General features: G+C 41.7%; 1 protein-coding gene across 8 annotated transcripts in view; it reads left to right on the top strand.

The window, feature by feature from the left end:
- ARFGAP3 (ARF GTPase activating protein 3) overlaps positions 1 to 21,187 on the top strand; it is a 35,808-nt gene extending 14,621 nt beyond the window's left edge. For all 8 annotated transcript variants that reach the window (XM_083440812.1, XM_083440818.1, XM_083440816.1 and 5 more), the window contains 8 exons: positions 1,344 to 1,483; positions 5,414 to 5,539; positions 8,114 to 8,242; positions 9,549 to 9,686; positions 12,319 to 12,442; positions 12,989 to 13,079; positions 18,461 to 18,582; positions 19,613 to 21,187. In XM_083440812.1, coding sequence (XP_083296938.1) covers positions 1,344 to 1,483; positions 5,414 to 5,539; positions 8,114 to 8,242; positions 9,549 to 9,686; positions 12,319 to 12,442; positions 12,989 to 13,079; positions 18,461 to 18,582; positions 19,613 to 19,630 — 888 coding nt within the window. In that variant the 3' untranslated portion in view covers positions 19,631 to 21,187. The remainder of the gene's footprint in view (positions 1 to 1,343; positions 1,484 to 5,413; positions 5,540 to 8,113; positions 8,243 to 9,548; positions 9,687 to 12,318; positions 12,443 to 12,988; positions 13,080 to 18,460; positions 18,583 to 19,612) is intronic.
- The last annotated feature ends 1,048 nt before the right edge of the window (positions 21,188 to 22,235 follow it).

Below are 22,235 nucleotides of genomic sequence, written 5' to 3'. Positions count from 1 at the left end.
CGCACTCCAGAGGCTTCAGGGATAGGCTTCAGCGCGAGTTCCCGCTGCGCTCCGCAGGCTTCAGGTTCCTTTCACTGAAGACGGGAGAGCAAGACTCTCCTGGCTTCAGCAGAGAGGGAGAGCTGCGCAGCTCCCCTTCAGCCAAGCGGGAGGATATATGGAAGGGAATCCATTTCTCCTGCCACTTCGCTGAAGGGGTGCTGAGCAGAGAGGGGAGTTTCCCCCCCCTTGTTCTCCCCCTCTAAAACAGGGTGCGTCCTATAGAGCGAAAAATATGGTAGATTCATATCCAGAGGGTCCACTGTATTTTATGTAATTTGACCATGAGCGTACAAGGAGTAGTATTTGCCGCAATTGGTAAGCATTGTGCTAACATTTCATAGTGCTGCATATTGCTGAAAAATCATGGCCTGGCCATCAGGAGTGTGCTATGGGATGGCATGCTCGCCTCTGCTCCTGGTTTTGCCATGGTGGCGTCCGAACTAGCGAGACCTATGGCGACTGCTAACTATAGGGTGCTTCTAAATCCCAGAATCATCTTTCATGTTGTGGTTTGAAGGCAAAATACCTTTAGGTGTCAAAACCTGAGATTACCACAAACCAGGAAGTGCAGGAGAAATTGGGGTTTGGTTTGTCTGTTTTTTTTTTAATAATATTTATTAGTTTTCCAAAAAACATGAAGTTACAAAAAACAAAGAGTCAAATGCAACAAGATTAAGAAAAAAGAAAAAAGAAAGGAGAAAGAGGCAAAAACCAAAGTATACACAAAAAAGAATAATGAAAATCCCACACCCTCCCTCCACCCTTCCCACCAGCACAAAGGGAAAAAAAGAAAATCAAAAAGCAAAAACATTCAAGAAAAAAAATAAATCTCCATCCTTCAACACCTATTTTTCAATAACTTATTTCCTCGGCCTCCTCCCACCTCCCCTTCTGTATTCCAGTTATTAATCAAGTCAGCAAATTCTTTCCATCTTTTACTGCTTACTCACTTATTTACCTTAATCCATTTATATCTTATTCTCTTATCAACATCTCAATTTAAGTAAGCATCTAACAAGAAATTATCTAATTACCACAAACCAGGAAGTGCAGGAGAAATTGGGGTTTGGTTTGTCTGTGAGGTGTAAACTGGGTCTTGATTCAGCCGCCCCTTGCCATTGTTGGAACTTTTTACTTTTCTTGTTTACAATGTGAGAGAACAAATGCACATGTAGTTTCTTTACCTACCTCTACAAACAGATGCCTTTGTTTAGTTTACTTTATTGGTCCTATCCCTCTCCCCTCCTTCTATTCACTGACATTTCAGACTGTAAAATGACTTTATTTCTTTCTCATTAAAGCTTGGAGCCAAGAAAGGTGGTTTGGGGGCCCAGAAGATGAGCAGCAAGAGCTTTAATGAAATTGAGAAGCAAGCCCAAGCCGTAGATAAAATGAAAGAAGATATGCATGCCAGCAAAAGAACTGAAAAGGAAGAGCCGCTGTGAGTGTAGCTCACTTTGCATGTATAATATGTTTGCTTAGCAAATACGTAAGCTGGATTTTTGTAGTTGTACTGAATGGTTCTTGATGCGGGGAATGCTTTAGACCAGGGGGTCAGCAAACCTTTTCTGCAGGGGGCTGGTCCACTGTCCCTCAGGCCTTGGGAATGAATTCCTATGCCCCACAAATAACCCAGAGATGCATTTTAAATAAAAGGACACATTCTACTCATGTAAAAAGATGCTGATTCTTGGATCATTCGCAGGCCGGATTTAGAAGGTGATTGGGCCCGATCCGGCCCCCAGGCCTTAGTTTGCCTACCCATGCTTTAGACAGCACCTGTTATTCTTTAAGAAGCACCTGTTTTCCTTTAGTCTGAAGCGTAGCTGATGGAGTTGAAAAGCAGTTTGAGCAAGCTATGATAACAGGATGTTCTCAGACTTGTGATGCTTTCCAGATATCCTTGGACTCAAACTCCCATCAGCCCCAGACAGCAGTGGATGGTATCACGTGGCATTCCAATAACGCGTGTAGCGCACAATGTGGGCTACCTCCCCCTTAGGCAATCCCCTCCCTTTTATTTCAAAACATTTTATACAGCCTTCAAGACTGTAGTCAATTTAAAAACACAAAATACTAAAAAAAAAAAAAAATTTTAACAAGTGGCTAGAGAAATAAAATGTTAAAAAGCAGATGAGATTAAAACGGTAATTAAAAGCACCCAAGAAAATGATTATAACAGCTTCTGGCAAATGTGAAATGCTTAACCAAAATCCTTCCTGGAAAGAAAGATCTTTACAGTGTAGCCAAATGCCATGGGAGAGATAGGATGGATGGTGGGCCTCCTTTGGGAGGATATTCCAAAGCCTGGGCATAGCGACTGAAACACTACGCCTCGCCCCGTCAGCCCCAACCAGGTGTATTTCAAGGGTTGTTGGGGGACCCAGGGGCTTCCATTGAAGAGCTTAAGGATGAAATTTGCATGCATCTTGTCAGTGGAAAAAGCTTGCGGGTTTCCAGGCAAATGGGTGCAGCATTTTTGTTCTTGGCACCTTTAAAGTGGGATTTATTTATTTATTTATTTATTCCTAAGTAGCAAGGATGGGGCGCAGGTGGCGCTGTGGTCTAAATCACAGAGCCTAGGGCTTGCCGATCGGAAGGTCGGCGGTTCGAATCCCTCGAAGGGGTGAGCTCCCGTCTCTCGGTCCCAGCGCCTGCCAACCTAGCAGTTCGAAAGCACGTCAAAGTGCAAGTAGATAAATAGGTACCACTCCAGCGGGAAGGTAAACGGCATTTTTGTGTGCTGCTCTGGTTTTGCCAGAAGCGGCTTAGTCACGTTGGCCACATGACCTGGAAAAACTGTCTGCGGACAAACGCCGGCTCCCTCAGCCAGTAAAGCGATATGAGTGCCACAACCCCAGAGTCGTTCACGACCGGACTTAACTGTCCTTTACCTTTTTAAGTAGCAACGAGTGTCTATAAGATTCCGACAAATCCTAGGCTGAATTGTGCAATTTAGGGATATTCAGACGATGTCCAGCACAAAGCAGACTGAAGAGAAATGACTTGCTTGAAGCGAAAGCTTCCTGTTAAAATGCCCAGCTACTTTTCAGTTGGCCACCAGGTGGCAGCATAAATGCGTTTTTAGGAGTTCCAAGCAATTATTATGGCTCTCTCAAAGCAGCGATCTAGTTTATATTCCACGATGAGCGTGTGGAAATCTCCAGAGCAAAGTAAGGGGCATGCAGGAAGTTGCAAGGATAAATCGTTATTCAGATGGAACTATTAGTTGGATACCGCCCCTAGACTGCATAGTTTACTTTAATGCAATATATCCCTGAATACTTTCCTTTCTCCCCCCGCCCCAGTTATTTTCAGGGATAGTTTAAGGTGTTTGGGGAAAATAGCACATTCAAATACAAAGCCCCCAGCTTGTCCTTTTAAAATATACCTGCAAACATTTTGGCATTTCAACACATCTTAGTTAAAACTTTTATGAATATCTGTGCTGTCATGTCATGACCCCTTAGGAGGTTATTCATGGGTCACACACACAAAAATTGCACCTTGTTTTGAAGACGCATATTGTTCTTACCTTCTTGATTTTGTTAATGCTGTCAGAGAGAGATAAAAGTAAGTGTGTTTTTTCTAATTGGAAAGTCAAGTGCACGTTGGCTGAGCGAAAGCTTTTGCAACTTACTTGCATGGCTTCAGGATCAGAAGCTGTATTGCAAAAACTCCAGTGAATGCAACCCTATTAATATGTGTTCATTCATCTAGCTGTGATAATCATTTCAATTTCATTTCCTTATTTTCTCCTCTTAACTTTTGTTCCCTTGCAAGTATTTTTAAATAAGTATCTGACAATCCAAGATACTACCTGGTGGTCATGTTATGTCTTGTAAATTTACATTTGTTTCTGGGTTGTATTATTGCAGGAGATCAATTGAATGTACCAATGTAATTGAAGGGGAGCACGGGGGCAACAGAGGGAAAATGTAGGCTGGAGATCCCCATTCCGGGAGGGGAATGCCTCTTGTACTTCTTAGGGTGGAAAGCTAGATGTACAACAGGCAGTTAAACATATATCCATCAATAAGATTTTTGAGTTAATTATCTCCCCCACCCCCTGTTGTGTTGCGATTTGCATTGAATTTGCAGAGAGGTGAAGATTCATTTTGAATTTAGGTTCCTGGGTACTACGTATATATACATGAAATTGTGTATAGTGTGAACACCACCTAAAAAGCCTGTAAACACCCTCTAAATATTCAGAAACCCACAAAAATCCGCCAAACTCCACCACAGCCATTCCCTCCAAATCTCCTTTCTCAAAATCCAACTCTCCGCAGGCCTCAAAGGTCTGTGCAAAGGCTCCTGGGATTGCAAGCTTGCTGGGATTTTCCCGCTCTTTGGGAGCCATTTTTGCTGTTTACGCAGTTTGAATTGATTTATTTAACTATTTCCCGGCACTGTGTGCATACACATGCATGAGCCTAATATGCATAAGCGGAGGCCTGCACTTGACTCTGGTAGGCAATAACCCATGCTTTTGGATACACTGAAAAGCTTCAGCAAATGCCCGCTCTTCTGATTACGTTGCCCTGTCCTTTTTACCGGAGGATCATTTCCTTAGGTGGTCAGACTCAAACTCCACTGTTCTTGCCCAGCCAATGACATTGTGCCTTTCTGTAAGCCTTTTGACTCCTTTTGCCTGACTGTACTACAGCTCCACAGGGATGCGGGTGGCGCTGTGGGTTAAAGCCTCAGCGCCTAGGACTTGCCGATCACATGGTCGGCGGTTCGAATCCCCGTGGCGGGGTGCGCTCCCGTCGTTCGGTCCCAGCGCCTGCCAACCTAGCAGTTCGAAAGCACCTCCGGGTGCAAGTAGATAAATAGGGACCGCTCCGGCGGGAAGGTAAACGGCGTTCCGTGTGCTGCGCTGGCTCACCAGATGCAGCTTGTGACGCTGGCCACGTGACCTGGAAGTGTCTTCGGACAGCGCTGGCTCCCGGCCTATAGAGTGAGATGAGCGCACAACCCTAGAGTCTGTCAAGACTGGCCCGAACGGGCAGGGGTACCTTTACCTTTACCTTTTACTACAGCTCCACAGATCATTTTTGGAAGGTCGCCCGCCCCGTCTTAGAGCAGCGCTATACTTCTGACATGTTTGACTTGTGTATGTGTTCTTCTGTGAAAAAGCCTTTTCTGTTAGGAAAAGCTAGAAAAGGTTTTGGCTCAGTGTGTGCTTTTCCCACACAATCCTCATATGACAGCTGCATGCAGTCCCAGCACATGCATTTGAAGAGCATCTCACACCTTAGCGGGCACTTTTGATCACCTGCTATTGCTGTTATCTGCATTGATCAGTGGGTGGTGGGTGGAGATTCAGGTTTCCATTTGAAATGCGTTGACTCTGCTCTGTTTTTAGGGTGTCATCATTACGACTGGCCTACAAAGATCTTGAAATTCAGATGAAAGATGAAAAAATAAATATGGCTGGTAAAAAGAAAAGTGAGGTAGATAGACTTGGCATGGGATTTAACAGCAATAGAAGGTATGTATTGTTTTTTTTTTTAAATAAAATATATATTGCTCCTTCATTGCCATCGCAGAGCAGGGTACCTAAAACAAAATAAATTATAACTACATTACTAAATGTTTGCTTATTTAAATACGTATAGACAATTTCATAAAAATACAGCAAGGTAGTATAGAGCATGGGACGCGGGTGGCGCTGTGGGTAAATCCTCAGCGTCTAGGGCTTGCTGATCGCATGGTCGGCGGTTCGAATCCCCGCGGCGGGGTGACCTCCCGTCTACGGTCCCAGCTCCTGCCCACCTAGCAGTTCGAAAGCACCCCTAAAGTGCAAGTAGATAAATAGGTACCGCTTTCTAGCGGGAAGGTAAACGGCGTTTCCGTGTGCTGCGCTGGTGCTGGCTTGCCAGAGCAGCAATGTCACACTAGCCACGTGACCCGGAAGTGTCTCCAGACAGCGCTGGCCCCCGGCCTCTAGAGTGAGATGAGTGCACAACCCTAGAGTCTGTCAAGACTGGCCCGTACGGGCAGGGGTACCTTTACCTTTACTAGTATAGAGCATACAAAAATACAACAACATCATCAATAAAAACTGCTTGGGAAAAGGAAGTTCATGTTTCAGAGGCCTGTCTGACTTCTGTTGTGTCCACTCAAGTTGACTCCCTGCTCCTCATCATTTGTTTAGCACTTGGAGGAGTATGTCACAAGGAGCCATAGCTAATAGTTTACCATGAACACAGAAAATGCTCCCACTTTACTCCTATCCTGGGGTGAACAGGAACAGGGAACTATGGTTCCTGGCTTAGCATAAGGCTCACGCTGGGATCATGGTTCCTTTTCCCAAATCACGATTTGTAAGCCATTTGTTTTGCTAAAAAAACCCAAAAATATTACTGTGATCTTTCATTTGTTCTTTGGTTCTTGATCTCTGTGTTTACAGTTTCCCTTTGTGAGGTTGCCTTTGGGCTTGTGATCCTTATAAGGGCTTTAATGGGAATAATGAAGGGGAAGGGGTAAAAGGTACTTGGAGGCTGAGTAAACCATGAAGGTTTTCTTTACTAATATTCTCTCAGTGTACTGAGTTCTATCAGATTTTAGTATGTGTAGTTTTTATTATTATGCATAATTTTAAATGCCTATATCAAGAGAGCAAGGCTTGTATAAATATTATGAATTACATAATCTGTACTTCCACTCAGCACTACCATAAGGTTCCTGATGCTATTCCGCCAAGAATTTTCTCAAGGCAAAACATAGTTGGCAATCCTCAAACCTTTCTCTGCCCAGGGTCAAAAGGAATGAAAAACGGGTGAATAGGGTAGGGAGAAGGCTGCTACGAATTTTTAATTCCAGAGAGGTATCCATATAGTGTGCTGCAGCAAAACTCCAGTGCCTTGTAATACCTTGGCTAATGATTTGTTGTGGTATAAACATTGGCACGTATACTGCTAGTCTGCTTTGTCAGATGCATGAAGGACACCATCAAATGAAGTGGGCTGTTGTCCATGCTGTGAAGGCCTTTGGGTATGTTTAGCACCACAATACTGCCGTGTTGCCTTTTCTGCAGCAGACTAACTGACATGGCTTGCGGAAGGCACTGGAATTAAGCTTGTGAAGTGACAGACATCCATATAAACAGCAGGATTAATCCATGAAAGCTGATCCCATAATTAATCTCTGCTGCATTTGCTCGATGTTCTCGGCCAGGGGTCAGCAAACTTTTTCAGCAGGGGGACGGTCCACTGTCCCTCAGATCTTGTGGGGGGCCGGACTATATTTTGAAAAAATAATAATGAATGAATTCCTATGCCCCAGAAATAACCCAGAGATGCATTTTAAATAAAAGGACAAATCCTACTCATGTAAAAACACGCTGATTCCCGGACCGTCCGCGGGCTGGATTTAGAAGGCGATTGGGCCGGATCCGGACCCCGGGCTTTAGTTTGCCTACCCATGTTCTAGGCGCTTCAATACAAAGCTGTCTTTATGTTCTAATAAAGTTACTCATTGGAATAAGTGAGGGAGAAGCTTCAGAATTTCTAGTGAATGTCCTGGCCTCACTAGGATGTCTGGCATCAGTTTGAGACCCAGTGCTCTAGAGCAGCATGAGATTGCAGAAAGATTGCAGAAAGATTTTTTCCCTTAAAGCTACAGTGGTACCTCGCAAGATGAATGCCTCGCAAGACGAAAAACTCGCAAGACGAAAGAGTTTTTTGTTTTTTGAGTTGCTTCGCAAGACGAATTTCCCTATGGGCTTGCTTTGCAAGACGAAAACGTCTTGCGCCTTTTTCTTAAAACCGTCAATGCATTTCCTATGGGAAACCGTGCTTCGCAAGACGAAAAATTCACAAGACGAAAAAACGGATTAATTTCGTCTTGCGAGGCACCACTGTACTTTAAAATCTTGTTGTCATGGCTGAGGAGATCTGAAATTTGATTTGTTATATTAAGCTTGATTATTACATCGGGCCTTGGCCTATTATAATTAGATGTTTACTGAGAATCCAATTCATAAGATGGGCTTTGTCCTTTTAACTGAATTTCTCTTTGTCCGTTTAATGCTAACGCAGTCCTATCTTCTCTCCCATCCCAGTGGCATTTCCCATTCCGTAATTTCAGATATGCAGATCATAGAACAAGAAACACCTATAATTGCAAAACCAAGGAAAAAGTACAATAATAATGATGACGTCGACTCATATTTCTCATCCCCTAGTTCAAGGTAACACTTTCACTTACTTGGTTGGATTAAGATGAAAACATTTAGGCAGTGGCAAAATGTTTGGTATTTCCAGTTCAAACTCTTGAAAGCAGTTTCAGCAGATGCAATGTACTAATAATTTAGAAAATCATAAGAGTGAAGGTCATGAACTGAATTGTAGATGGGGATATGAGGGAAAATCGATGAAACACCTTGTTTTCATGTTGACTTTCATATAGTTTTGGAGGATGTGAAACCCTGTTTATCTATGAGATACTCATATCCATAAATACCTTCCTTTTTTTTTTTTAACATTTCTGCAGGTGTTGGTTGTGTTCACACGACCAAATTCTGGTTTTAATAAGCCAAGGTGTTCATGAGCTTGTGGCACTTAAATGCAGCATCCTTTTCAAGTATAGGGAGAGGAACCAGGAAGCAGCAATTGAACTATGGTTTAAACCAAACTTCCTCAAACACTTCCCTCCAGATGTTTTGAGACTACAACTCCATTCATCCCTGACCACTGGTCCTGCTAGCTAGGAATCATGGGAGTTGTAGGCCAAAAACATCTGGAGGGTTGAGTTTGAGGAAGCCTGGTTTAAACTTAGCTTCTGAATCTTGGCTGATTTGGTATGCATTAATCTGGCATTCACATTATTTATTTGTGGAACTCCTAAACTACCCATCAAAATAGATCTTAAGGTGGCTTGTAAACATTAACAAAGTTATAAAACCTACAACAAACCAAGTAACGTTTCTGAAAACTATCACACACAGTAAAACTATGAAACAGCTGTTCACACAAGCCCTAGGACCTTGGACAGTCCAGTTAAATTTCACCAAAGGCCTGGATAAGTCAATGTGCCTTAACGTGGCTCCAGAAACCTAATAATGTAGCCACCATACTCGCCTCCTTGGGGGGAGAATTCCTTTGTCAGGCATGACTACAGGCATGACTATCCTGAGGCACAACAAGAAGGTTGGCTGGTAATGTGAAGCTATGGCTAAATGTGAAGCACCTGCATGAAAGGAGGAGCCAAGAAGAAGCAAGGCAGCAGAATGAGAAGGCCTGATGCTCATTCCTATCCTGATTTGTTACGGCATTAATTGGTCATGTGAACAGGTTAGTAGCTTATGTTTCCTGAAGAGCTGGTGCTGGAAAATCACCTAATGCCTTCTAAGTAACAAAATGCATTGCCATTGGATTGGAACTAGAGGAAAGCATCACCTTCCCAAATTTCAGCTAAAGGCTCAGCTCTTGCTGCCCGCGAAGGCCAGGGGGACCCTCCAGAGCAGTAGTCCAATAACATTCTCTTTTACCACCCAGGTACTTTGATTCCTCCGAATTGAGAAGCAGCACTTTTTCTAACTGGGACGACAATTCTGATTCCTTCTGGAAGAAAGAGAGCAGCAACAGAGACTTAGATACGATTCTGTCTTCGAAAACTTCAAGCTACTTAGAGAGGTACCAAAAGAAAACCTTCATGTGAATAAACCTTCAACTAGGGATGATCTGATAATAATCTTACTAATTTTCAATTACAATCCAATAATAGCCTTGTTCTAACAATACCAAATTATAATACAATTACTAATACTGATCATTCAAATATCGAATTATATAATTTAGGTGGCGCCCCCCCCCCCCATGCCAGATCTGATGAACCTTATCAGTTCCTTGGCAAGTTTGCAGATTCTTTTCATCCCTCCGTTCGGCTCAAGATAAATGAGCAATTATACTTCCAGTTAAATTAAATTCCAAGTCCTTTTAGCATTAATCAGTTCAGTCCGTAGATAATAAAGTCCAAATTAAGCTCTGGTTAACAGGAGAACCTCTGCTTCTTAATGGCAGCGTAGGTGGGTTACTGGCAGCGAAGTGCTTTTGCACTCAGAGCGAGAGCCAGGTAAAAACTGTGAGTGAAGCCTCCCTGTCCTTGGGGGTAACTTGCAAGGATAATTACCCTCAATCATCATTGTTTTTTCTTCGCCAACAATCTTCTGCTGTTGTGGGTGCTGCCTCCATTAAGGCAGACCGGAACCGGAAGCCTCAAATAGGGATTATAAGATCAGTTTGCTTCCAGCCTCTGTCCATTTGGCATGTGTTTAGATGTCTGTTCCATCCTGTTTTTGCAACAGTCTGCTCATTTTTAAAAAATGGATATGAAAAAGTCATATTTAACATCATATTTTAAAAATACAGTTGTATTTTCTCTCAGCATATGCTTTTCTAATTTATTCTGAAACTTGAGTTTTAAAAAATGCATTTTTCATCTGGGAAAGCTCAGTCGGTAAAGCGTGAGACTCTTAATCTCAGAGTTGTGGGTTCAAGCTCCACGCTGGGCAAAGAGATTCCTGCCTTGCAGGGGGTTGGACTAAATGACCCTCATGCTCCCTTCCATTATTCTACATTTTCCAGACAAGAATTACATGTCAGATTTGGAGAAATTCTAAATCTGAAGGATAATTATGTTCTGGTCCATGTATTAATCTAGGAGTTGTGAATTAGGTCAGTTTATTTAAAAATGCAAACCAAATAAAATTCTCCTGCCATTTAACCACAGAGGCAAAACAGATATCTAAGATATTCACTTGTATCTAAGATATTCAGGTGGGAAATTCTATGAGTAGACAAATACTGAATACAGTGATCTGCTTGTGGCTATGTTAAAACCTTTCTTTCTGTGCACAGGCTGCATTAATATATAATATAGCAATATTACTGATTAGCATTTGCTACTCCTTTTTTCTTTGGTCTCTGTATGTGTTATGAGCTCATGAGAAATTCATTGACAAAGCAGCTAAATAGGTGAAAACCTCTAAAAGTATTCTCATAAAGAAATAGCCAGCAAAATTGTATATAAAATCCAGAACAGGAGGGGATTTTGTAAAAATTATAAACAGCAGCCCATCATGTCTTAGGTTTTAAAAGGTGGAATGTTAAGTTTTAGACTAAGGATTCTTGCTTAATACTCTAGGGCTCATGGGCTTTTCTGTGGTTTCTGTATGTGAAGAGAGGTTTTCCAAATCTATTAGTCTGTGTCTTAATGGTGGTTAAAGTTGCAGTTAAGCAGCGCATTTTCAATCCTCTCCATTTATTGATATCAATATATAATGGAAGAAAGAGGAAATCAGGGAAGTGTGATCCTTACATTTTTGATGTTTGTAGATAAAAGTGATAAACAAGGAACCCAGCAGACGTTTTGTGAAAACAGGTTTTTTTTTACTAATGTTTGTGTACATAAAATGATTGGGTTGCTAACATAGCTGGGTTAATTCATGTCTTTTATGTGCATCCTGTTCCACATTAAATATTTATAAAATCTAACCAGTTGAAATAAACTAGGTGACACTGTACAATTTTTGAAATGAAGTTTTTATTTATTTTCAAATTATGTTAGATACAGTTGAGAAAAAAATTGTTCCAACAGTAAACAACCAACAAATTTGTGTCATGCTGGATAATAAAGTTTCATTTGATTACTCTAAAAAGTCTTGCCATATTTTTTGAATGGGTGTTGGGTAGTTTTGTACCAGGCTCAGAACAATTAATTCAGTAAATATTTGCCATGTATTATAAAATGAAAGTGGATGGTGCTTGCCCCTAGGTGCTCTGACCTGACATGTCAGTTTCTCAGCCAGTGCTGTTGACTACACTCTGGCATGCCAAGAAGTGATGCTAAGGCCAGACCTAGTTTTCCAGCATCATAATGTACAGTTTCTGGAATTACCACCATTGCCATACCAAAATTCTCCAGCAAAGCGATATTGCATACTTCTGCTTGACTTCATTATTGCTATTTATGTATTAAGCTTTTCGACTAACTTTTAGCAATAGGTTTCTGAAAGTTCTACTTAATCTTACTCTGGTTATAAACTTTCTACTTTATTTACCAGTAAATACCAGTACGTGGATGTGTTTATATGTAGGGTTTTGTTTTGAGATCTACCCTCCCCCCCATGCAGATGGAAGCCACAGTTGTTAAAATTGCTGCTCTAATGAAATAGCTAAAACTACAAAAAGTATAAATCTATTAACACCATCAAGTAGATAAGCAATATCCTCTCAGATATAACCATGTGGAACAATGTTCTTTTAGGCCTTCGTCTCGCCGTAAAGCCGAGTTTGAACCTCCTGCAAGCACAGATGAAGCCCAGAAGAAATTTGGCAACGTAAAAGCTATTTCATCAGATATGTACTTTGGAAAACAAGACCATGCTGACGTAAGTGCAAATTAAATTGCACTAATTGCAAAACCTTTATGATAACCAGTTTGTGGGGCGTTTGGAAACATCACATTGCTAGAAGCAAATTTTTCTTGTGGAAATAATTGTGATTTGAGAGAAATTAGAGTGATGATGTTCTCCTCCCTCAAAAAAACAAATAAATTGAAACTTCCAAACCAGTTTAGAAAATTGCATCTGTTTGGATGTCAACTCAATGGCATATGAGCCATTTTTCTCCTAGTAACCTGTACCTTGAGTGGCTTTGCATATTTGGAGGAGAAAAAATCAATGACCTCAAGCATATTTGATAAGCTATGTGGAGAAAAATGATTCATTTATTTACAATTCATGATACCATGAAACGTGTTTTGGGATGTGATGTTTAATACTTGCAACTAGGAAGTGAATTAAGAACCGGAGTTAATAAAATACTGGCTTTACCAGGATATTCAGCTTCATAGCAACAGCTGAAATAATCTCACCTAGATGTGAAGCATGTGTAAGTTTATTATCATTTTTGAAATCTTCTTAACTCTTTCGTAGTATGAAGCTAGAGTTCGGTTAGAGAGACTTTCAGGAAACTCTGCTATAAGTTCAGCCGATTTGTTTGAAGAACAGAAGAAACAACCATCAGGTAGGAGAGGAAAATGATGAACATTTTTGCTGTTTTGAATTGTGTACAGTGTCCTGTTGATCGGCATACTGTCAGTGTTGTTTTAGTTATGGAACATACTGCTATCCTCATACATCCTGGAAAATAAGTCCTTGGTCGAATATACTTCATGAGCAATCCTAATATTGGCCTGTTTATATATTTTGAGACCTGTTTTTTGCTCCTGTCCTGAGCAGGTGCCCCTGCTTTCTCACCTAACAGTCGCCCCTGCTACTGTTAACGGCACCTGTTTCTTGAAGTCGATATAGTTCACTACTATCTAAACAAATGGGTTGTGTTGAATACATGAAATTAAAACCAGCAAGTACTTGGGTGGGATTTAATACTACAGAGGCCTTCCTTTTTAACTCGGAATGCCCTGCCTGTAATTCTGTATCCAGTTTCCATGTATTGGGGAGATCCTAGCTGTACTGTGCTTTAGATCTACTTGCGTGGTCAGTCAAATGGTACTGGTTGCTGTGAATTGCAGCTGAGGAGAGGGCTGTTACACTCAGGTCCTACTTGGAGACTTCCCAGGGATATCTTGTTGTCCACTGTCGGACTGGAACAGCGGGCCTTGTTTTAATCCCACAGGGCTCTTTCAGGCTGCATTTGGGGCTGTGTTAATTGGTCCTTAGTAAAATACCGAAATGGATCAAGCTAGCCTCAAAATAATTGTGTCTGTTTTACTGCTTGCTTTATGTGTGAAGATGCTGGCTGGAAATAATATATATACAGTGGTACCTCGGGTTAAGAACTTACTTCGTTCCGGAGGTCCGTTCTTAACCTGAAGCACCACTTTAGCTAATGGGGCCTCCCACTGCCGCTGCACCGCTGTTGCGTGATTTCTGTTCTCAACCTGAAGCAAAGTTCTTAAGCTGAGGTAATATTTCTGGGTTAGTGGAGTCTGTAACCTGAAGCGTATGTAACCCGAGGTACCACTGTAATGTGTGTTTGTATATGCTTAAGTTACTAGGCTTTTGTCTGAAAGATAACCATGTCATTTGAAACAAGCCAGTTTCAACCCATGGATGATGAACCTCACTTCTTCCAACAACCATAGCCCAGATTAACCACACTTCTGGGTTCGGGTGCAATTCTAAACTGCCGTTAATAAAAAATGGAAGTGAAAGCGGCCAGTCTTCTCAATTTTAAAGTGCCGTTAATCAGTGAAAGCTGCCAATCTCCTCACAGCTACACTGGAAGAAGTGAGGGGAGAGTAGGAGCACCTGAGTGTAAGATTCACCTAGGATCATTCCCATTAAATATTGATTTTTATTGTATCATCATGTCCAGATGCAACCAGTACTGTAATTGATCCTTATGGGGGCTGAATTTTAGAACCTCATGTTACTATGGGCTGGAGCCTGATGCCCCCCCACTGGTGGAGGAAGAGGAGTGGGGGGGGGGAGTGCACTGCCCCTGGCCGTGTGATCCCAGCAGGGTGTCATTGCGGCTGCCCCCCCCCCCGTGCTGGGCGCCCTGCCCCTGTGGGTGGTGTGCCCCGCCCCAGGATGCGCGTCAGCCATGCCCCCACCTGCTCTCCGCCCCCCAGTGCCGGAGCATGAAGCTCCGCCACCCCAGTTCTCTGTTTCTCACAGAGTTTGTGTTTTATGTATTGAAAGGTATTCCTATCAAAGCACACCAAAAAAGATATTAAAGAGTTAATATTTAATGAAAACTTTCTATCAAATTATCACCACAGTGGCTCTTACAGCTAAAGGACTTTGTTGTGCCTTTCAAAAAGGGTCTTCTTTGGATTTACAGCTAAAAAAGCTACAAGCAAGACCTTTGTATGCACTGGGTTCTGGTCCACAGTCCTATATAAATCCTTTTAGATACCAATGATTGTCATGAAACTTGATTATAGTAGGTTGATAGGGTCTAATTCTCTTTGTGCATATCTGCACCAGGAAGCTTGCAACTGGATAATCTAAAGTGCCTGCTATTTAATACTGGGGAGCCATTAGAGACTGGTAACGTGACACGCACTACGTGCTGAAACTGAGCAAGGAGCTTAACTGCTGTCTTGTAGCAGTTCACTACAAGAGAAAACGAATAATTTTAAAAACACAATATAATGAAACCTAGGCAACTTTGCAAACAGTGATTGATCCATAGTGTTTTACAGTTAACAGAATTTTCAACTGTATATGTTCTTTACGAAATTTCGCAGTACCTTTTACACAAAACATGATCATGTCAGGTTTAGATATTTGAAATCACTGACATCTTTAATGTTATGAAAGTGTACCAGGTGTTTCTACACAATTTATCATGTGGAGGCAACTCTGATTTTTTCCTGCTATTTAGGTACCAGCATTTGAGTTTAAGCCTAAAGATTTATTCATTACAGTGGTACCTCAGGTTACAGACGCTTCAGGTTACAGACACTGCTAACCCTGAAATACTACCTCAGGTTAAGAACTTTGCTTCAGGATGAGAACAGAAATTGTGCTCCAGCGGTGCGGCAGCAGCAGGAGGCCCCATTAGCTGAAGTGGTGCTTCAGGTTAAGAACAGTTTCAGGTTAAGAACGGACCTCTGGAACAAATTAAGTACTTAACCCGAGGTACCACTGCATTCAACTTTGTAGAATGCAACTCTCACGGTAGATCAAAGGGGGAAACTAATCCACTGGCCGCATCTGTCTTGTTGAGTCACACAGGAAGAGGCCCACCAATGGCCTCCACAGCATTCGGGATCTCTAGAGAGCAGATGAGGTGCTTTATCTCTAGATCAGGAGATAAGGTTCTTCTACTTTTAGGGGTCTTCTTGAATTCCACTTCAGAGATTCTCTCAAAAGAGCAGGCAGAAGAATAATTTATCTTTTAGCGTAGTTATAAGCACTGCAGTGCTAACATTGGAGCTAGCATTGGTTGTCAAGCCTCTGCTTAAAGACCTCCAAAGAAGGAGACTCCACCACACTCCTTGGCAGCAAATTCCACTGTCAAACAGCTCTTACTGTCAGGAAGTTCTTCCTGATGTTTAGGTGGAATCTTCTTTCTTGTAGTTTGGATCCATTGCAAAAGGCAGTATTTTCACCCATCTAATAGCTGGAATGGGAATGGCTAGAAATATTGATCATGTGTGTGAGAGAGTGCCTGCTATGTGCCTCTGTGTATGCATGTGGGTGAGCATGCATATACTTTGGCCACACTTACAGCTGGCATGTGGCCATGTGACTATCAATGTGACTGCGAAAGGCTAGCCCCCCTTGCTTTCAATTCCCCCTCTTCATTTTGATGCTGGAAAATGGGTGTGTGGGGTGTTCAAGAAGGGGTAGTACCTCTGGTGGGGGACACACCATGCGCCTTCAGGGGTAGATTGTCCAACTTTGGTCCCCACCCTGCACTCAGCTCTCTCCTGTGGCTCCTAGAAGCTGTCAGCAGGCAACAGCAGCCACAACCCAGGAGACGGTTCTGACTGGCCAACTAAAGCAGGTGAGGGGAGCCGATGGGTCTCAAACCCTCAGTCAGTTAGGGACTTCCTCTGCATGTGAAGACAGATGGAGCGGATGAGACCAACAGTGGGTACAGCTGTCAAGAAGACGTTTTTTGTATGTGCTGTAGAGGGAAGTGAGAGGCAAGGTCGTTCCTCTAGAAGGAAAACTCTGATCCTAAACTGCTGCCTTACAGAGCATCTTGACAGATTAGAGAACTGGGCCAAAACAAACAAGATGAACTTTAAGAGGGAGAAATGTAAAGTATTGCACTTGGGCAAAAAAAATGAGAGGCACAAATACAAGATGGGTGACACCTGGCTTGAGAGCAGTACATGTGAAAAGGATCTAGGAGTCTTGGTTGACCACAAACTTGACATGAGCCAACAGTGTGACGCGGCAGCTAAAAAGCCAATGCAATTCTGGGCTGCATCAATAGGAGTATAGCATCTAGATCAAGGGAAGTAATAGTGCCACTGTATTCTGCTCTGGTCAGACCTCACCTGGAGTACTGTGTCCAGTTCTGGGCACCACAGTTCAAGAAGGACACTGACAAACTGGAACGTGTCCAGAGGAGGGCAACCAAAATGGTCAAAGGCCTGGAAACGATGCCTTATGAGGAACGGCTAAGGGAGCTGGGCATGTTTAGCCTGGAGAAGAGGAGGTTAAGGGGGGATATGATAGCCATGTTCAAATATATAAAAGGATGTCACATAGAGGAGGGAGAAAGGTTGTTCTCTGCTGCTCCAGAGAAGCGGACACGGAGCAATGGATCCAAACTACAAGAAAGAAGATTCCACCTCAACGTTAGGAAGAACTTCCTGACAGTAAGAGCTGTTCGACAGTGGAATTTGCTGCCAAGGAGTGTGGTGGAGTCTCCTTCTTTGGAGGTCTTTAAGCAGAGGCTTGACAACCATATGTCAGGAGTGCTCTGATGGTGTTTTCTGCTTGGCAGGGGGTTGGACTCGATGGCCCTTGTGGTCTCTTCCAACTCTATGATTCTATGATTCTATGATCTTTGAATGGAGAAAAAATTGACTAAGGAGTAAACTTCCCCAGTAATTCCTGCAGCCAAGCTGGTGCCACATTGTATTGCTGTGCTTTCCTTTGGATCGCATCAGCCAGGCAGCCCTGGACCTCCAAACACACTGCTCAGACTTCGGCCCCAGGGAGATTTCTTCAGTGCTGCCAATGCAGCCACTTAAATTCACATGTGGAGGCACCCTCCATGGTCTCTTGAGACAGACAGATGCAGAAAATAAACTAAAAAATTCTCTGCTCTTTCCCCCAGTCTCACTGGAACTTATTTTCCTATAAATCAAAGAGGGGACTTCCTGCTAAATTATTTTTATGTGCAATGTTCAGGTTCAGAGTTGTACTTTCTTTTAAGTAACCTTTTAAATAGCATCTTTGTTTCTGAAAATGAAACTCAGGAATTCCCCCAAAATATTAACATTGCAGTGCAAAACCAGCTTTTTACCATCTAATGGTAAAACTACAGAAGTCATTGATAGCAAACCCAAACTACTGTTTGGTATTTTGGTACATTAAAGATAGATAGATGAGTTCACCAACGTACTTACACATTTCTGCTGAGCGTCCTTTCCAGGTTATCGGGCATCTCCAAAATTGTTTAAGAAGAAGGGGTAACAGACAAACTTAGAACAATGTTTCTGAATTTTGAGTCCTGTTCAGATTGTAAATATTGGAACCACTTTGGAGCATGTTTTGCCATGTTTGTCACAGCCATAAACCTTCTTTCGAAACAAACACAATTATGCACCCTAGTCTTTTGGTTCCATAGATTTTAGATAGTTGTTTTAATCACGTTGAAATGATTTGTCTAATAAAATTAACTGAGGAGACCTGAATTCATCTTTTTTTTTGCATAACCACAAAATTTATTTCTCACTCTATTCTTAGGCAGTTACAATATTTCACACGTCTTGCCCACTGCTCCTGATATGGCTCAGTTTAAACAAGGGGTGAAATCTGTGGCTGGAAGGCTTTCTGTTCTGGCAAATGGAGTCATGACTTCTATACAGGTTAGTAAACTTACACAAAAGGGACATTTTCAAATTTGAAATGCAGGTTTTATATAGTTTTCTGTCGGTAGCAGACATACCTGTATGTGAGACGTTGGAGCGTGCTTCTGGTGTAAACTCTGATGGTTTAATTCTGTCACTTCCATAACAAGGCTGGATCCCTTTAGGTAAAACAATTGTGTAGATCTATTCATGGAACATACAGTTGGCCATATTTTAAGTGCTTTCACAATGGAGTGGGGGTGGGGGGGAGTAAATTTCAGTCCATTTACTTTCGTAGTTGTATGTTTTATGTCCGTAAGACATATATTTTCTTATGAATATTTTATTTACATCACTTAGAGGTTTGATTAAGCAGTATATAACTCTTGTTACATGAATAGAGTACAGCTCTTACACTACTGCATTTTTTTTTTTACAAGAGATGGGGAGTTTTTGCACCCTGTTAATCATTGTGGGAGGTGGGGATTATTTGTTTGCTGCTGTTCTTAATTTTATTACGTATTTTGTGGTTTTTCTATTGTATTTTTATATTGTGAACAGCCCTGAGATCTAAGGATGAATGGTGGTATACAAATTTAATAAATAAGTGGACAAAATAAATAAAAATAAAATATAGATGCAGACTTTAACAATTCAGATCTATTAAGGTCCAGAAGACTTCTGCCAGTAGGAATGTAAGTTGACCCCATAAATGCACAGAGTTCCATGTCCACAGGGAGATTTTTCTACAGCAAGCAACTGGGAAGTCCCATTCTTTTCCTTCTCAAGCTTGCTTCTCTGGCTTATCACCAGTATCAGGAGCTAATGTACTAGAAGACGACATAAATCAGCAGTTCTTTAAAAACAAGCTGAATCTTAATTTTCAAAATCCATTATACGGGCCATTTGTTAAACATTAAATTACAAAATAAATGGGTAGAGATTTCGATTTGCGATGTTTCAGATATAATAGTTCATGCAATTTGTATTTTTGCTTCCTTCTAAGAGAGAGCACCTGTTCATTTCTTTTCATTTCCTTCTCTTTTAGGATCGTTATGGTTCTTAACCATTTGTATTCAACTGAACTTGGATACACAGAAGAAGAGCTTTTTAAAAACAGACAAACACCACATCTGCCATTGATAATAGTGCAAATCTTAAATGAAGGCTGTAGAATATTTTGTTTTAATTGATTTCACACCTGTATGTTTTTACCATGTGTCCTCTCTGGTTCCTAGCCACCTTTCATGTAACCTAGTGATTTGTTATTACTTCTGCTTTCATTCTATTAGTGCTGTCTCTTCTGCTGTTTGTGGCTTTTTGGTGCTATGAATAGCTTCCCCACCGTCACGTCCGAGAATCTGGTTCTGAAGCCAGACAGGAAAGGCAAAGCATTCTGTTATGTCTTAACGTAGAATTTGTTATAGACAAGCAATGAGATTATTTTCATAATATATGCTTGTCACCTTACAGAAAAAGTTGTCTGTGATAGCTCACTGGCTGTAACCTCAAGTTAGCTCTTTTGCTTAGCCCCTTCCACACGTGGCGATACTGGAGTGGCCACGAAACTGGTCCCTTTCCTATCCAGTCGGTGGGTAGAAAGTAGTATCTGGACAGAGCAATTCCTCAGGTAATCGAAGGTGGGATTTTCCCTACCAAAATATTTACGCTACTACATGCATTCCAAAGTCTGAAGTGAAGGAGACCTAAGGGATTTGGGGCATTACCTTCCAGGGCTGCAAGGAGGAGTGGATTGATGTACAATCCTAAGGAATGTTGCTGATCTTGCGGCACTTCGAAATAAGACGGGGGTGTTGTGTTCATCATCCAAACAGACCCATAGAAGAGGCCACAATTCAACACAGAGTTAAGAATGGGTTGAGTGTGTGTTGGATTGTATCCGGGATGTCTTTGATAGTTCAAAACTAGTACTGATGAACGTCTCAAAATGGAAGCTAATTGCTATGTTCTAGTTGGAAAGTGAAGTAGTATTTTAAGCATTATTTTTTCCCATGTAAACAGGCTTGTCTAGAGCAGAGATTTGTCACTTGTTAGACTCGGGAGGATTGGAGTTGTAGACCAAAACATCTGACGGGCCGTAGGTTCCCTATGCCAACCTGTCCTGTGTTAAAGGACCTCGCTTTTGTGTGTTGACGGTCTGTTTATTCATAACAGTTAAGTTTTCTTTTGAACTTCAATTTAGGCTCCTTAAGTGCTTTTAAACAATCAATATGATGTATAAAATTAAGACTAAAGTGTTTCTATCTGTACAAGTAAATGCACACAAATAGATATATTATACAGAGAGAGAATCTACTTATGAAACTTGCAGGGCCAGACAGTCTCGTCTTAGGCTGTTTAAATTTCTTAGTGCTGTTAACTTCCGTAAGAATTTTAACACCGTCTTGGGATTTAAGAACAAAATACTGAATATGTGCATAAATGTATAAAGAGTGGCTGTGTTTTAGACAGCCTGGAAGCATAATTCCTAAAAATAAACTGAATTGGAATTTTGGTGGCCTGAAAGCTCACCAAAAAACCTACATTGTATCAGTTCTGTATTCCCCCCCCCCCTTGAAGAGCTGCTCAATAAATTTAGAAATAAATTGTAATCTTTCATGTGAAGCTTTGCTTTTTGTTGCCTGATTGAATTTCATGTTGTGTGGATTATCATGAATTTTGATTCCTACCTGTCAGGAATGCAGAAAAGTGTGTGTGCATGTGAGAGAGGGAGAGGGAGAGAGTCACGCTTTCAGGGTTCAGCCTTTATGAAAACAAAAACACACCAGCAGACAGATGGACTCTGAAAATAGCGGTGGCTAGTCCTGAAGAACCAGGAGACCTCTTGTTTAAAGCATAAGGACAGAATATGGGATCAACAGGAAGCCATTTCCAACAGCTCAGCATGACGATACGATATGATATCTTTATTGTCATTGTCCCTTGCGGAACAATGAAATTGAAAAACGACATAAAACTACCACAAAACTACATAAAACTACATAAAAACTACATAAAACTACATAAAAACTACATAAAACATTCAAAAACCCATAAAAAACTCTAAAACCCCATTTTAAAATACACTATACTACAGAGACCCCTTATGCTGCGTTTAGAACCAGAATTGCATTGGCGTAGAAACTGTTTTTCAGGCGGCGAGTCCTGGCCTTTATAACCCTATACCTTCTTCCAGAAGGCAGAAGCTGAAAGAGATCATTTCCGGGGTGCGTACTATCATATGCTATCTCTGCCGCTTTCTTATGGCACCTGGCAGCATAGTTTTGATCTAAGGTGGGAAGAGTGCACCCAATAATTCTCTCTGCAGTCTTTACAACCCTGGATAGCATTGTTTTTTCCCTAGCCGTGCAGCTCCCAAACCACACGCACAGACCATAAGTTAGTACGCTCTCCACAGTGCAATGGTAGAATGCCATCAACAGGTCCTTTGAGAGATTGTTTTTCCGGAGGATTCTCAGAAAATATAACCTCTGCTGTGCTCTCTTCACCAGGTCTTTGCTGTTCTCTCCCCAGGTTAGGTCGTCTCTCAACTCCATTCCCAGAAATCGAAACACTGAGACCTGTTCCACGCACTTTTATTTACTTATAAACAAGAACTGTCTTCTCCTAGGAGTTACCTGTTCATTGCAGGGAACCACTTGTCAAGAACC

The sequence above is a fragment of the Podarcis tiliguerta genome, assembly GCF_965153285.1.
Source record: "Podarcis tiliguerta genome assembly, chromosome: 5".
Classification (NCBI taxonomy): domain Eukaryota; kingdom Metazoa; phylum Chordata; class Lepidosauria; order Squamata; family Lacertidae; genus Podarcis; species Podarcis tiliguerta.
Note: the sequence above shows the minus strand (reverse complement) of the source record. Positions and strands in the feature narration are given on the sequence as shown.